At 39.0% G+C, this 17362-nt stretch overlaps 1 protein-coding gene across 1 annotated transcript; it reads right to left on the bottom strand.

The window, feature by feature from the left end:
- Window positions 1-12547: 12547 nt before the first annotated feature.
- Window positions 12548-13480, bottom strand: LOC145511639 (olfactory receptor 7A17-like). Its single transcript, XM_081505227.1, has one exon. It carries the CDS (start codon window positions 13478-13480, stop codon window positions 12548-12550), a length of 933 nt encoding a protein of 310 aa, XP_081361353.1.
- Between the last annotated feature and the right edge of the window lie 3882 nt (window positions 13481-17362).

The following is a 17362-nucleotide window of genomic DNA, read 5'->3' on the forward strand; positions in this document are numbered from 1 at the left end:
GCTGAGTCACATTTTAATAGCAGAGTTAAGGAGACACATCACTAGGTAGAAAGCAAAATGTCATAGGTGGATGCAAGTGACATTAACTTAAGGCAAATCAAATTTGGTAAACTTATCTTTTTGTAAACTAGATTAACCTATACATAGAATGCTCTGCTGTGCTGTGCCAAGTGAATTCGGTCGTGTCCAACTCTTTTCAACCCCATGGACTGTAGCCCACCAGGCTTCTCTGTCCATGGGATTCTCCAGGCAAGAATACTAGAGTGGGCTGTCATGCCTTCATCCAGGGGGTCTTCCTGGCCTAGGGATGGAACCGTGCCTTTTACATCTCCTGCACTGACAGGCAGGTTCTTTACTACTAGTGCCACCCCAGAAGTCCCTATACATGGAGTACACTGACAAAATTTGGCTCAAGCCAATGGTATATCCTGGAGGAAGAAATGGCAACCCACTCCAGGGTCTTTGCCTGGAGAATCCCATGGACAGAGGAGCCTGGCAGGCTACAGTCCATGAGGTCACAAAGAGTCGAACACGACTGAAGTGACTTAGCACAGTGGTATATACAACAGTCTCACAAAATATTATATATGAGCTATAAAAAGATGATGTAGTGGCTCACAGCTGACTATAGACTATGAATATCCAAGCATAGATCAGAATGACTCCGAAACTTAAAATCTCATCTGGTAATTAAGTCATTATGTAAACCATGCCATTTGTGAAAGTTTGTTATGCAGCTTTAGGTAGCTGGTGTGTGTGTGTTAGTCACTCAGTCGTGTGTTACTCTGCGATCCCATGGACTGTAACCCACCAGGCTTCTCTGTCTGCGGAATTATCTAAGCAAGAAGACTGGAATGGGTAGCCATTCCCTTCTGCAGGGGAATCTTCCCAACCCAGGGATGGAACTTGAGTCTCTCGCATTGCAGGCAGATGCTTTACCATACGAGCCACCAGCTAGCTGGAGAGATTTCACAAATGGAAGAGACTGTCTTAGAGTAGAAGTCAGTCACTAGCCAGAAGACCTCCACCCAGAAGTTGAGCTGCAAAATATCTCAAGAAGTCATTAAGAAAGTTGTTAGAATAAGCAAGTTGGATCACTGGATTAATTTTACTGAAAAAATGGGAATGTCCAACTCTACAGAATGGCGGTCATAATACCATTAAGCTTTCTAACATGGAATTCAGGACACTGATGTTCCAGGACACCAGAACCAGCAATTCAGGGAGATGGGGTTTCATAGTGGCCATATAGTGAAAGGGTGACAGATTGCTGCAAAGTAGTCACAGGTCATCATGTCCAGGAGGAAGCTTTCCAATACTATAAAGTATATGAAACAGTATATCTGAATGACGCAGAGTTCAAAGGTTATAACTTGGCTTTGGGTCTGTATATTCACTAGCATTTTGGGGATGGTGGTGGAGGTGAAACAGATGCCTACAACAGATGTCATAACCCATTCATGGTTGTGAGAAAATGAAGGAATGGGGTTTATCTCCATTATAGCAATGAGAGGAATCACATTACAGGTAGCAGTGAAAGCTGTCAAGCAGAAATAAGAAGATAATTAAGTACAAATCGAAAAAGGCCAAATAATCCTTCACTACTATGTAAAAACCTTCCCTGACACATAAACACCCATCCTTCATATGCCAATGAGTAGTTACACAGCATAAGAAATATTGGCATGGTGATACAATGTATGAATTGCAATTCTGCTTCATCATATTGAAGGGTATAATTCTAAGGCCATCTTAGGTCAACCTGCTAAATAAAACTTGTCCATCAATGAAGACTTCCCTTTCAGACATGTATTTGATAATTGTTTTGCCAGTGGCTATGGTAAGCATGGTGGTCACCCATCTAAGAGAGAACTGGATCCTAAAGAGGAGAATAATAATCAATGATACTATGAAAGTGCTGCACTCAATATGCCAGAAAATCTGGAAAACTCAGCAGTGGCCACAGGACTTGAAAAGGTCAGTTTTCATTTCAATCCCAAAGAAAGGCAACGCCAAAGAATGCTCAAACTACCGCTCAACTGCATTCATCTCACATGCTAGTAAAGTAATACTCAAAATTCTCCAAGCCAGGCTTCAGCAATACGTGAACCATGAACTTCCAGATGTTCAAGCTGGTTTTAGAAAAGGCAGAGGAACCAGAGATCAAATTGCCAACATCCGCTGGATCGTTGAAAAAGCAAGAGAGTTCCAGAAAAACATCTATTTCTGCTTTATTGACTATGCCAAAGCCTTTGTGTGGATCACAATAAACTGTGGAAAATTCTGAAAGAGATGGGAATACCAGACCGCCTGACGTGCCTCTTGAGAAACCTGTATGCAGGTCAGGAAGCAACAGTTAGAACTGGACATGGAACAACAGACTGGTTCCAAATAGGAAAAGGAGTACGTCGAGGCTGTATATTGTCACCCTGCTTATTTAACTTATATGCAGAGTACATCATGAGAAATGCTGGGCTGGAGGAAGCACAAGCTTGAATCAAGATTGCTGGGAGAAACATCAATAACCTTAGATATGCAGATGACACCACCTTATGGCAGAAAGTGAAGAAAAACTAAAGAGCCTCTTGATGAAAGTGAAAGAGGAGAGTGAAAAAGTTGGCTTAAAGCTTGACATTCAGAAAACTAGGATCATGGCATCTGGTCCCATCACTTCATGGGAAATAGATGGGGAAACAGTGGAAACACTGGCTGACTTTATTTTTCTGGGCTCCAAAATCACTGCAGGTGGTGATTGCAGCCATGAAATTAAAAGACGTTTACTCCTTGGAAGGAAAGTTATGACCAACCTAGACAGCATATTGAAAAGCAGAGACATTATTTTGTCAACAAAGGTCCATCTAGTCAAGGCTATGGTTTTTCCAGTGGTCATGTATGGATGTGACAGTTGGACTATAAAGAAAGCTGAGTGCCGCAGAATTGATGCTTTTGAACTGTGGTGTTGGAGAAGACTCTTGAGAGTCCCTTGGACTGCAAGGAGATCCAACCAGTCCATCCTAAAGGAGATCAGTCCTGGGTGTTCATTGGAAGGACTGATGTTGAAGCTGAAACTCCAATACTTTTGCCACCTGATTCGAAGAGCTGACTCATTTGAAAAGACCCTTATGCTGGGAAAGATTGAAGGCAGGAGGAGAAAGGGACAACAGAGGATGAGATGGTTGGATGGCATCACCGACTCAAGGGACATGGGTTTAGGTGGACTCTGGGAGTTGGTGATGGACAGGGAGGCCTGGAATGATGCGGTTCATGGGGTTGCAAAGAGTCGGACACGACTGAGTGACTGAACTTGAACTGAACTGAAAAATCAGTGAAGTCGCTCAGTCGTGTCTGACTCTTTGCAACCCCTTGGACTGCAACCAGGCTTTTCCATCCATGGGATTTTTCCAGCCAAGAGTACTAGAGTACTCTTGGCTTGCCATTTCCTCCTCCAGGGCATCTTCCTGACTCAAGGATGGAACCCAGATCTCGTGTTGCAGGCAGACGCTTTAGCATTTGAGCCACCAGGGAAGCCCAATATAAAAATCAATGGCCTGCTATAACTCACAGTGCTATGTTACAGTCTAAGTGGTGAGACAGAACAGTCAAGATAGTGATGTACAAGGAATATTAGGTATGAAAGTGAATATTGTGTCTTAGATTTTCCTCTATTATAAATTTCCTTGGTCATCAAGTGTACTTTTTTGATAGGGTTATTACAACTAATCACAATTCTTTTAGTAAAACAAAAGAAAAATGTTTGATGTGGTATATGCCATTTGAGAAAAAGTATTTTTTAAAAATGGAAATTATCCTATCTGTTTGCCATTTTCACTGATGGAGAAATGTCAAATAGGCATATGAATAAATTTACTGCCTCTTCCTCTTCAAAAGATTTCTATTGTCTTATTAGGCAAATTGGAATTTCCAAATATTTTTAATATATTGTTTAAATAAATTTGAAAAAGTAGAAAAAACAACAACAACAACAACAAAGGAGGAACGTCCCGGTGGTTTGGTGGCTAAGACTTTGTGCTGCCAATTTAGGGGGCCCAGTTCGATCCCTGGTCAGGAAGCTAGATCCCACATGCCACAATTAAGAGTTCACTTGCCTCAGTGAAGACTGGGCACAGCCAAATAAATAAATACATCAGTCAATGAAGTCGCTCAGTCATGTCCGACTCTTTGCAACCCCACCAGGCTCCTTTGTCATATTGGAAAAAAAAAAAAAGTGGAGGCTGACAGTCTGCGGGAAGGCGGTGTGTTAAATGTCACCAATGGCCAGAGGATGTTCAAAGGCAAGGATGTTTCGTGTTTCATTTTAAGCTGCTTGCTCTGTGCTGAACAGTAATTGCCTGAGAGGAGAACAAGATGGCAGAGGAGCAGGTGGATGTGGAGTACATATTTCTCCACTGATACATAAGGAATACACCTTCAGACACAGAAGTGCATGTGGAACATCAGCTGAGAGCAGAGAGGAGTATCTGACCAGAGGAAAAGAATATATAGAACCACGCACAATACAACGGCAGCTGAACAACAGAGACGTTGGCCCATCAAGCCCATGATGCACCTAAACTACAGAGTAGGACCCCACCCAGGGTGCCCCTTTAAGTGCCTGATGCTTCAAACAAGAGAAGGACCCCAGGCAAGGGAGCCCTCTAAGCGCCTGAACGGGTGGAACTAGGGAGAAAACTGGCCAAAGAGGCCTTCTGATCGCCAGTTACAAGAGGCTCAAAAAAAGACTCGGATAGGGCTATAACTCCTGCAGTGGAGGCAGTCCATGTCCCTGCACATTTGGCGCTGCCAGTGTCCCCGCAACCCAAGCAGCTGTGCCATCTTCACGCTCAGCTCTCACTGGGGCAGAGCTGCCACAGGCAAAAAAAAGTCTTGTGTCTATGTGTGTAGGGTCCCTTTGGTAGTGTCCAATTCTTTGCAACCCCGTGGACTGTGGCCTGCCAGGCTTTTCTGTCAGGGAGGAGAGTTCTCCAGGCAAGAATGCTGGAGCCTATTGGCCAATACTGGTTGCCATACCCTTGTAGAGCAATATATTTCCTGCTGTCCTAGCAGCCAACTCCCCTGAGTACGTTGTGCTACCAGAACGTCTGTGACCCAAGCAGTCGCACCACCTCCACACTTGGTCCTCACGAGGGCAAACCCAAGTCCTCCAGGGCAGCCTCAGGAGCGAACCCTGGTGGACGACCCACATGCAGAGATGGAAATAAACCCACAATTGAAACCCAGGGGCAGTGTGGCTAAGGAATAAGACCCAAAACCCTCCCACCAGCTGTACAAGCTGCAGATTAAATCCACATAATCAACTAGACAGACTCTGTCTATGGAATATGTAAAAGGACACTGAGAACTCCCACAAAAGAAAATGCACTAGTTCTGATAGCTGTGGACATTGGAGGCAAGAACACAGAGGAGTAGGACCTGATTGGAATCTGAGCTGCCCCCACAACAGGTCCAGAGATCAGCACAGTGTTGGAGGGCATCCTAGGGAGGTGAGGTGGACTGTGACTCCCGAGGGAAAGGGATCTGACAGCAGTGACTCAAAAAAAACATTTATTATTCTTATGTTTTGACTTGCTCTATAGATTCTTTTGGATTTTTTTTTTAAATTTTTTACCCCCCTTATTTCCCATCTCTGTTGTAGTTCTCAATTTTATTGGTACTATAAGTTTTTGAGCTTTTTTCCCCCTCAGTCACATTTTTTATTGCTGTCATAAACCTCTGCCTCTATGTTGAGCTTTTGTAGTTCTGTTGAGTTTTCCTATTTTTTTTTCTTTTCTCTTTTGGCAATTTTAATTTTTTAAACCTATTATTATTTTTTCTACATTTATTCCTTTATTTGCCTTTTCAACTGTTCTATTCCCCTTGCAGTTAATCTTTAATGTATATAAATCTTATTTATATACCTCTATTTAACTTTTCATATCTATTCTTTCTTTGTTTTCCTCTCTACATATTTGTTAGTTTTATTTTCATTGCTGTTTTTCCCCAATTGGCACCTTGCTCTAGTTTTGTTTTCCAGTTTGTGCTTTAATTAGTTTTGTTCTGGTATAGATATAATTTTTGGTTGCCTTTGTTCGCTGGGTCAATCTATTGTACTTTATTTTTGTTGTACTGTTTTGATTTTGCTTATGGGTGTGTATGTATATGTGTATATTCAGTCACACTTTTTATTGCTGCTATAAACCTCTGCCTCTATGTTGGGCTTTTGCAGTTCTGTGGAGTTTTCCTTTTCTTTTTTCTTTCTTCTTCCATTTATTTTTTTTCTTTTCTCTTTTTTATAGTTTTAATTTTTTTTTATTTTTTTTTATTATAGTTTTAATTTTTAATGTAAAAAAAACCTATCATATTTTTTCTATATTTGTTCCTTTGTTTGCCTTTCCTACTGTTATTTTCCACTTGCATTAATCTTTAATATATATAAATCTTCTTCATCTACCTCTATTTAACTTTGCATCTCTATTCTTTCTTTCCTTTCCTCTAAACATATTTGTTAGTTTTGTTTTCATTGCTTTATTCCCCACTTGGAACTTTGCTTTAGTTTTGTTTTCCAGTTTTTGTTCTCAACTGGTAAATACAATTTTTGATTTACTTTGTTTCCTGGGTCAATCTACTGTACTTTATTTTCATTGGCCTGTTTTCACTTTGCTCATGGGTGTATATGTATATTACATTATTTTAATTATTATTAACTGCCATTTGTCTGGGGTTCATCTTTGGTTTCTCATTTTTGGATGTTTGTTTTACACTCAATGTCATATCAAATGACTTGTGGAATCTTCGTTTCCAGAGAGGAAGAGATCAAGCCCTTGACCAGAGATCAAGCCCTGAGCCTTTGAAGTGGGAGCACTGACTCCAAGACTCTAGATTACCAGAGAACTAACCCTAGGGAGTATCAAATAGTGAGAACTCAAACAAAGAAAACCACTTGAATACAAGACCCAGCATCACCCAGCTACCAGTAGCACCCTGTGCAGGGCACCTCATCTAAACAACAAAGACAAAAGTATAAACCCAGTCATCAGCAGACAGGATTACCACCTCACTCAGCCTTGCCCATCAGAGGAAAAACAAACAAACAAAAGCTCAGCACAAATCTCACTCTATAGGAAGTTTACAGAAACCACTGGACCAACCTTAGGAGGGCAGAAACCAAAAGGAAGAAAGAATTTAACCTTGCAGCCTGGGAAAAGGAAACCTTAAACACAATAAGTTAAAAAAAATAATGAAAAGGCAGAGAAATACTAAACAATTGAAGGAACAAACTAGAAGCACAGAAGTCCAAGTAAATGAAGAGGAAATAGGCAAACTACCTGAAAAGAGAATTCAGAATAATGATAGTAAAGATGATCAAAAACCTTGAAAACAAAATGGAGGAAATGCAAGAATCAATTAACAAAGACCTAGAAGAATTAAAGAATAAACATACAGAGACAAACAAGACAATTACTGAAATTAAACATACTCTAGAAGGAATCAATAGCAGGATATCTGAAACAGAAGAAAGAATCAGTGAGCTGGAAGGTAAAATGGTGGAAATAACTTATGAAAAGCAGAATAAAGTAAAAAGAATGAAAAGAACTGAGGATGGTCTCAGAGACCTTTGGGACAACATCAAACGCACCAACATTTGACTTATAGGGGTCCCAGAAGAAGAGGAGAAAAAGAAAGGGTATGAGAAAATTTTTGAAAATTTCCCCAGCGTGGAAAAGGAGATAGTCCATCAAGTTCAAGAGACACAAAGAGTGCCATACAGGATTAAACCCAAGGGGAAACACACCAAGACACATACTAATCAAACTAACAAAGACTAAACACAAAGAAAAAATATTTAAAGCATCAAGGGAGAAGCAACAAGTAACATACAAGGGAAACCTCATTCCCTTAACAGCTGATCTTTCAGCAGAAACTCTGCAGGCCAGAAGGGAATGGCAGGATATATTTAAAGTACTGAAAGGGAAAAATCTACAACCAAGATTACAGTACTTGGCAAGGGTCTCATTCAAAATTGATGGAGAAATAAAAAGCTTTTCCGACAAGCAAAAGTTAAGAGAATTCAGTACCACGAAACCAGCTTTACAACAAAAGTTAAAGAGACTTATATAGTCAAGAAATAGAAGAGAAGAAAAAAGATCTACAAAATCAACCCCAAACTTTTACTAAAATGGCAATAGGAACATATATATCAATAATTACTTTAAATGTAAAAGGATTAAATGCTCCAACCAAAAGACACAGACTGGCTTAATGGATACAAAAACAAGACCCATATATATGCTGTCTACAAGAAACCAACTCCAGACCTAAAGACACATATAGACTGAAAGTGAGAGGATAGAAAAATATATTCCATGCATATGGGAATCAAAAGAAAGCTGTAATAGCAATCCTCATATCAGACAAAATAGACCATTAAATAAAGAAGATTACAAGAGATAAGGAAGGACACTACATAATGATCAAGGGATCAATCCAAGAGGAAGACATGACAATTGTAAATATCTATGCACCCAACATAAGAGCACCTCAATACATAAGACATACTAACAGACATAAAAGGAGAAATTGACAGTAACACAATAATAGTAGGAAACTTTAACACCTCACTCACATCAATGGACAGATCATCAAAACAACAAATTAATGAGGAAACACAAGTTTTAAATGATACATTAGATGAGATGGATCTCATTGATGTCATCAGGATATTCCATCCAAATGCAGAAGAACACACCTTTTTCTCAAGTGCACATGGACCATTCTCCAGGATAGACCACATCATAGATCACAAATCAAACTTCAGTAAATTTAAGAAAACTGAAATTGTATCAAGCATCTTCTCTGAACACAACGCTATGAGACTAGATAGAAATTACAAGAAAAAAAACTATAAAAAACACAAACACATGGACATTAAACAGTATTTTTCTAAATAACCAACATGTTACTGATGAAATCAAAAGGGAAATCAAAAAAAATTCTAGAAACAAATGACAATGAAAACACGACAACTCAAAACCCATGGGATGCAGCAAAAGCAGTTCTAAGAGGGAAATTAATAGCAATACAATCTTACCTCAAGAAACAAGAAAAACATTGAATAGACAACCAACTTTACACTTGAAACAACTGGAAAAAGAAGAACAAAAAAAAAAATCCCGCAAATTAGTAGAAGGAAATAAATCAAAAAGATCTAAGCAGAAATAAATGAAGAAGAACAGAAAGAAACAATAGTAAAGATTAATACAACTAAAAGCTGGTTCTTTGAGAAGATAAAGAAAATTGACAAGCCTCTAGCCAAACTAATCAAGAAAAAAAAGAGAGAAGAATAAAACCAACAAATTAGAAATGAAAAAGGAGAGGTTACAACAGACAATGCAGAAATACAAAGGATTATAAGATACTATTATGAACAACTATGTGGCAATAAAATAGATAACCTGGAAGAAATAGATAGAGTCTTAGAAAAGTTTAATCATCCAAGACTGAACCAGGAAGAAATAGAAATTATGAATAACCCAATTACAAGCACTGAAATTGAAGCTGTGATCAAAATTCTCCCTAAAACAGAAGCCCAGGACCACATGGCTTCACAAGAGAATTCTATCAAACATTTAGAGAAGAGCTAATGCCTATCTTCTAAAACTCTTTCTAAAAACTGCAGAGGAATGAACACTTCCAAACTCATTCTATGAGACCTCCATCACCCTGATACCAAAACCACACAAAGACAACACAGAAAAGAAAACTACAGGCAAATATGACTGGTGAACATTGATACAAAAATCCTCAACAAAATTTTAGGAAACAGAATTCAGCAACAAATCAAAAAGCTCATACACCATGATCAAGTTGGGTTTATTTCAGGCATGCAAGGAGTCTTCAACCTACACAAATCAAACAAATGTGATACACCATATTAACAAATTGAAAGATAAAAACAATATGATCATCTCAATAGATGCAGAAAAAGCCTTTGACAAAATTCAGCACCCATTTATGATCAAAACTCTTCAAAAAATGGGCATAGAAGGAATCTACCTCAACATAGTAAAAGCCATATATGATAAGCCTACGGCAAGCATTATTCTCAATGGTGAAAAACTGAAAAGGTTCCCTCTATGATCAGTAACAAAACAAGGGTGTCCACTTTCACCATTATTATTCAACATAGTTCTGGAAGTCCTAGCTACAGTAATAAGAGGAGAAAAAGAAATAAAACAAATCCAGATTGGAAAAGAAGTAAAGCTCTCACTGTTTGCAGATGACAGGATATTGTATATAGAAAACCGTAAAGATAGTATCAGAAAATTACCAGAGCTAATCAGTGAATTTAGTAAAGTTTCAGGATACAAAATCAATACACAGAAATCACTTGCATTTCTATATACTAATAATGAAAAATCAGAAAGAGAAATTAAGGAATCAATTCCATTCACCATTTCAACAAAAAGACTTAAATATCTAGGAATAAACTTACCGAAGGAGAAAAAAGAACTGTACACAGAAAATTATAAGACACTAATGAATGAAATCAAAGATGACATAAACAGATGGAGAGACATTCCATGCTCCTGGGTAGGAAGAATCAATATTGTGAAAATGATTATACTACCAAATGCAATCTATAGATTCAATGTGATCCCTATCAAATTACCAATGGCATTTTTCACAGAACTAGAACAAAAATTTCACAGTTCATATGGAAACACAAAGGATCCCAAATAGCCAAAGGAGTCCTGAGACATAGAATGGAGCTAGAGGAATCAATCTTCCTGACTTCAGATTATACTGCAAAGACAGTATACTGTCATCAAGACAGCAGGGTACTGGTACAAAAACAGAAATACAGACCAATGGAACAAGATAGAAAGCCCAGAAATAAACCCATGCACTTATGGATACATTATTTTTGACAAAGGAGGAATGGGGCAAAGACAGCCTCTTCAATAAATGGTGCTAGGAAAACTGGACAGCTACATGTAAAAGAATGAAATTAGAACACTTTCTAACACCAAACACAAAGATAAACTAAAAATGTATTAAAGACCTAAATATAAGACCAGAAACTATAAAACTCTTACAGGAAAACATAGGCAGAACACTCAATGACATAAATCAAAGCAAGATCCTATATGACTCACCTCCTAGAGTAATGGAAATAGAAACAAAAGTAGACAAACGGGACCTGGTTAAACTTAAAAGCTTTTGCACAGCAAAGGAAACTATAAGCAAAGTGAAAAGACAATCATCAGAATGGGAGAAAATAATTGCAAATGGAACAACTGACAAAGGATTAATTTCCAAAATATACAAGCAGTTCATACAACTCAATGCCAGAAACACAAACAACTCAATCAAAAAGTGGGAAAAGTACTTAAACAGGCATTTATCCAAAGAGGACATACAGAGGGCTAACAAACACATGGAAAGATGCTCAACATCACTTATTATTACAGAAATGAAAATCAAAACTACAATGAGATATCACCGCACACCAGTCAGAATGGCCATCATTAAAAAGTCTACAAACAATAAATGCTGGAGAGGCTGTGGAGAAAAGGGAATGCTCTTGCACTGTTGGTGGGAATGTAAATTGATACAGCCTCTATGGAAAACAGTATAGAGATTCCTTAAAAAACTAGGACTAAAACCACCTTATGACCCAGCAATCCCACTTGTAGGCATATACCCCGAGGAAAGCAAAATTGAAAAAGACATATGTATCCCATTGTTCATTGCAGCACTATTTACAATAGCTAGAATGTGGAAGCAACCTAGATGTCCACTGACAGATGAATGGATAAAGAAGTTGTGGTACATATACATAATGGAATATTACTAAGGCATAAAAAGGAAAGCATTTGAGTCCGTTCTGATGAGGTGGATGAACCTAGAACCTATTATACAGAATAAAGTGAGTCAGAAAGAGAAAGATAAACATTATATTCTAATGCATAAATATGGAATCTAGAAAAATGGTACTGAAGAATTTATTTACAGGGCAGCAATAGAGAAACAGATATAGAGAATAGACTTATGGACATGGGGAGAGGGGAGGGGAGGGTGAGATGTGTGGAAAGAGTAACATGGAAACTTACATTACCATATGTAAAATAGATAGCCAATGGGAATTTGCTGCATGGCTCAGGAAACTGAAACAGGGGCTCTGTACCAATCTAGAGGGGTGGGATGGGCCAGGAAATGGGAGAGAGATTCAAAAGGGAGGGGATATATGTATAGCTATGTCTGATTCATGTTGAGAATACAACAAAATTCTCTAAAGCAATTATCCTTCAATAAAAAAATAAAAAATATAAAACAAGGGAAAATTTGCTGGCTATCAAAGAAAGAAGAAAGCTTAATAAAATGAGCTACAAGTTAAGATAGAAAAGTTGAAATTAAAGAAATGGAAACTCAAGAAAATAATAGTAGCAAGTTCTACTTTCATCCTCTGATCAAATAGTCACAATATCTGTCTCTGAGGCTTTGACTTCTTCAATCTTGGGTGCTCCTTCAGGTTTGCGACAATTGGCCTTTATATATTTCCCTTCATAAACAATGCTTTCAGAGCCCTCTTCATGTCTTTATTCCTCAGGCTGTAGATGAAGGGGTTCAGCATGGGTGTGATGACTGTGTACATCACCGAGGCTGTTGCGCTTGAGTGTGCATTGTGGGTAGCTGCAGAGCTAAGGTACACTCCAAGCATTGTAGAATAAAATAAGGAGACAATGGTGAGGTGAGACACACAGGTGGAAAATGCTTTATATTTCCCCAGAGCTGGTGAGATTCTGCATATAGAGGAAACTATTTTAGAATAGGAACAAAGGATACCAAAGAAGGGACCACCACACAGCAGGACAGCTGCAGAATACATCACTATGTTACTAAGAAAGGTATCAGAACAGGCAAGTTGGACCATATGATTGAGTTCACAGAAAAAGTGGGGAATTTCAATGTTTGTGCAGAAGGACAGTCGCAACACCGTTAAGCTTTGTAATAAGGAATTCAGGACACTTATGAGCCAGGATATTAGCACCAGCAGTCCACAGAGCTGGGGGTTCATGATGACTGTGTAGTGGAGAGGTTGACAAATGGCCACAAAGCGGTCGTAGGCCATCACGGTCAGGAGGAGAATATCCAACACTGCAAAGAGTATGAGAAAATAAATCTGTGTGATGCATTCTTTATAGCTGATAACTTTGCTTTGCGTCCAGATATTCCACAGCATCTTTGGGATGGTGGTGGAGGTGAAACAGATGTCCACAAAGGACAGGTTGGAGAGGAAGAAGTACATGGGGGTGTGCAGGTGGGAGTCTGAAGTGATGGCCAAGATGATGAGCAGGTTTCCAAACACAGTGATCAGATACGTGGAGAGGAAAAGTCCAAATATGAGGGGCTGTACTTTTACTTCCTCTGAAAGTCCCAGAAGGAGAAATTCTAGAATTTGCGTGTCATTGTCTGGTTCCATGCAGGAAGGTGACTTCTGGAAAAGAAGAGATATAATATGGTTAATTTTCACACAAACTTGTATTACTCACATATTCAAAATGGTGTTTCAAATTTATATTTTGTTGCCAAATATTAATTTGATGTTTTGTGTATTTTGTATAGCCCCATGGAAGGTATCAGAGAAGGCAATGGCACCCCACTCCAGTACTCTTGCCTGGAAAATCCCATGGATGGAGGAGCCTGGTGGGCTGCAGTCCATGGGGTCGCTAAGAGTCGGACACGACTGAGCAAATTCTTTTTCACTTTTCCCTTTCATGCACTGGAGAAGGAAATGGCAACCCACTCCAGTATTCTTGCCTGGAGAATCTCAGGGACGGCGGAACCTGGTGGGCTGCCTTCTGTGGGGTCGCACAGAGTCAGACACGACTGAAGTGACTTAGCAGTAGCATGGAAGGTATCTTTGTGCCCCACATAATATGGAATTTTTTCCCAACCAGCTTTTACCATAAGGGTCATGAGTTTTGCACTTTCAATGAGAATTTCATAGTATAATTCAAGAATGTAATACAAAGTCCATCATTTTTAACCACTGTCTAGGCAATGAGTATGAGGTGCTAAAAAACAAAAGTCCCCAAAGTCTCATTTCAATCATAGAGAATGAATATATGGTGGGAATGTAAGTCGATATAGCCACTATGGAAAATAGTATAGAGATGCCTTAAAAAAACTAGGAATAAAACTACCATATGACCCCGCAATCCCATAACTGGATATATAACCTGAGAAAGCTATAAATCAAAACAATACATGTACCCCAATGTTTATTGCAGCAGTATTTACAATAGCCAAGACATGGAAGCAACCTAGATGTCCATGGACAGAAGAATGGATAAAGAAGTTGTGGTATATATACACAATGGAATATTATTCAGCCATAAAAAGGAACTAATTTGAGTCAGTTGAAGGGAGGTGGACGAATCTAGAGCCTGTTATATAGAGTGAAGCAAATCAGAAGGAGAAAAACAAATATTGCACATTAATGCATATATATGGAATCTAGAAAAATGATACAAATGAACCTACCTGAGGTGTAGGAATAAAGATGCAGATGTAGAATATGGACTTGTGAACACATCAGGGGAAGCAGGGGCATGAATTGAGAAAATAACATTGCCATCTATATACTATCATGTGTAGAATAGCTAGCTAGTGAGAAGCTGCTACATAACACAGGGAGCCCTGCCTTGTCCTTGGTGATGACCTAGAGGGGTGGGATTGGGTGGGGTGAGAGGGAGGCTCAAGAAGGAGGTGATACGTGGATACTTCTGGCTGATTCACATTATTGTACAGCAGAAACCAGCTCAACATCATAAAGTAATTATTATCCTCCAATTAAAAATAAATTGAAACAAATGAATCAGGAATAGAAAAAGAGAATGACTATTTAAACAGACAGTAAAATTATATATCATGCTATGGTGACAGATTCTGTGATGAAACTAACAACAGGCACAAAGAAGAGATTGGGTCTATGAGGGGACATGTATGCCCAGCAGAGGGAATGGCCAGGGCAAAGGGCCTGAAGAAGGTGCTAGTTTCCTGTGCTTAATTGAAAAAAAAAAAGAGAAGCAGTGTTGCAAGTGAATGAACCTGATAAAGACTGAGGAGAGGTGGTGTCACACATGTTGAGGAGGGAGGTGGTCTCTCTGCCACTGCTGAAACCCCAGGGTACAGGTATTTCCTGTTCCATACTACAACTTGCATTTTATTCATCTTGTGGCTAAAGGGTCCCCAGGGAACTCTTCTGGTTATCCAGTGGCTAAGACTCTTGCTTACAATGCAGGGGGCCCGGGTTTGATCCCTGGTCAGGGAACTAGATCCCACAGGAGACAGCTAAGAGTTCACATCCCTCAATTAAAGATCTCATAGGCTGCAAAGAAGATTCTGCACAGCCAAGTCAATCAGTCAGTCAGTCAATCAATCAATCAGTCAATATTTTAAAAAAGAAACAGCTCCCCTCCTAAGTATCTCCTCTGAGTTCTGGTCCCAGTACTATAAGAATCATCTTGGAATGTATGAGTCCTGGTACTCTTGTTCTGCAGACTGGTCACACTCTCCAAGTCTCTCTCTCTCACACACACCATGGCCTCCAGCACTGAAGTATTTCCATGTCTTTCTTAGCCACCACCTTTCTGATTACACTTTGTTGTTGTTGTTTTTCAGTTGCTAAGTCCTGCCTGACTCTTTGCAACCTCATGGACTGCAACACACCAGGCTCCCTGTCCTTCACTGTCTCCTAGAGTTTGCCCAAATTCGTATCCATTGAGTCGGTGATGTTGTCTAGTCATCTCATCCTCTGCTGCCCTCTTCTCCTTTTGCCTTCAATTTTTCCTGGCATCAGGGTCTTTTCCAATGTGTTGGGTCTTCAGGTCTTCAAGCAGCCAAAGTATTGGAGCTTCAGCTTCAGCAATAGTCCTTCCAGTGTATACTGAGGGTTGATTTCCTTTCCTAATTGCACTAGGAATGCATAAAACCCAAACTGGCCCAATCAGTGAACTTTCCCGGGCAGAATGCAGAAATGGTCCTCAGATATTCCAATTCTTCAACTTCCCATGGACATATAAACCTGGGACTCCATACTGATAGGGCCATTTTTGGTTGTTTTTTTAAGCAAAAAAGAATCTGAACAGATTGTTAATTGAACAATTAACAGAAAGAGAGAAAAAATAAAGTGGGTCAGGAGGAAAAGATCTAATAAGCTCAGCTGGCCCCAGAGAGATTGTGGGCAAGAATAATCTCCCTTGGTTCTGGCAGCATTCCAAACCTGATTACATTCCTTTGATGCCCAGAAAATAATAAGAGAACCAAAAAAGAAAAGAAAAGTAAAGAAACTTGTCTAAAAGACAGAAGTAGTGATTTTCTTTAATGGTGTCAAACACCTTATATATGGTACATTCACCAAAAAATGAGCAAAGGGATAAACCAACATTTCCCCCCAAAAAATGCATACAGTATAACAAAATTTGGACATTGTTAGTATGATGCAGTAGATTTACTTTTCCTGTGCCTATTCCATAATTACTTGACCAATTAGGTTTTTTTTTTTTAGATTTTTTTGATGTGAACCATTTTTGAAGTCTTTACTGAATTTGTTACAATATTGCTTCTGTTTTTTTATATTTTAGTTTTTTGACCATCAGGCATGTGGAGTCGTAGCTCCCTTACCAGGGATTGAACTCACACCCCCTGCATTGGAAGGTGACTTCTTAACCACTGGACCACCAGGGAAGTCCCTGACCAATTAGTTTTTGTATGCTCCAATAACGGATGAGATTAGCCCTTTTCTCAATTTTCTCATGTGGTATCTTTCTTTTACTGTTCCTGTTCTGTAATATTTCATGTCTTTTTTGAGAATCTCAGTGAGCACATTCTAATCATGATTCTGGACTTCATCCAACATGCAGAGGCTGCCCTGGGACATGTTCTATAAGTCCTGTCCACAATATGACAGTTCTCCCCCCTCATACTTCATACAAAAGAAATGTATTGCATCCAATCTCTGTGTAAGAGTAACCAATACATTTTAGATGAGCATCTAGAAAACAACATATTCAATTTGCAGGGGGCAAAACCATCCAATAAAACAAGAAATTCAAAACTAAGAATATAGATATATTTCAATAAAATAAAACTTTTTATGGTCAAAAATATCTTCCAAAAGTCAATTGAAAAACTATGATCAGCAGAAATTTTTTGAAATGCTAAAAACTATAGAAAAATAGGTAATTATTATATAGGCCAATGCAGGAGTTGGGAATTTGATTCTTGGGTTGGGAAGATCCCTGGAGAAGGAAATGGAAACGCACTCTAGCGTTCTTGCCTGGGAAAAATCCTATGGACA

Source organism: Giraffa tippelskirchi, chromosome 6 (assembly GCF_054371585.1).
Source record: "Giraffa tippelskirchi isolate mGirTip1 chromosome 6, T2T-mGirTip1v1.2.pri, whole genome shotgun sequence".
In the NCBI taxonomy this organism is placed as follows: Eukaryota; Metazoa; Chordata; class Mammalia; order Artiodactyla; family Giraffidae; genus Giraffa; species Giraffa tippelskirchi.

What these genes read in the sequence shown, in the direction of transcription:
- LOC145511639 (XM_081505227.1), bottom strand. Translation starts at nt 13,480, where the DNA reads ATGGAACCAGACAATGACACGCAAATTCTAGAATTTCTCCTTCTGGGA.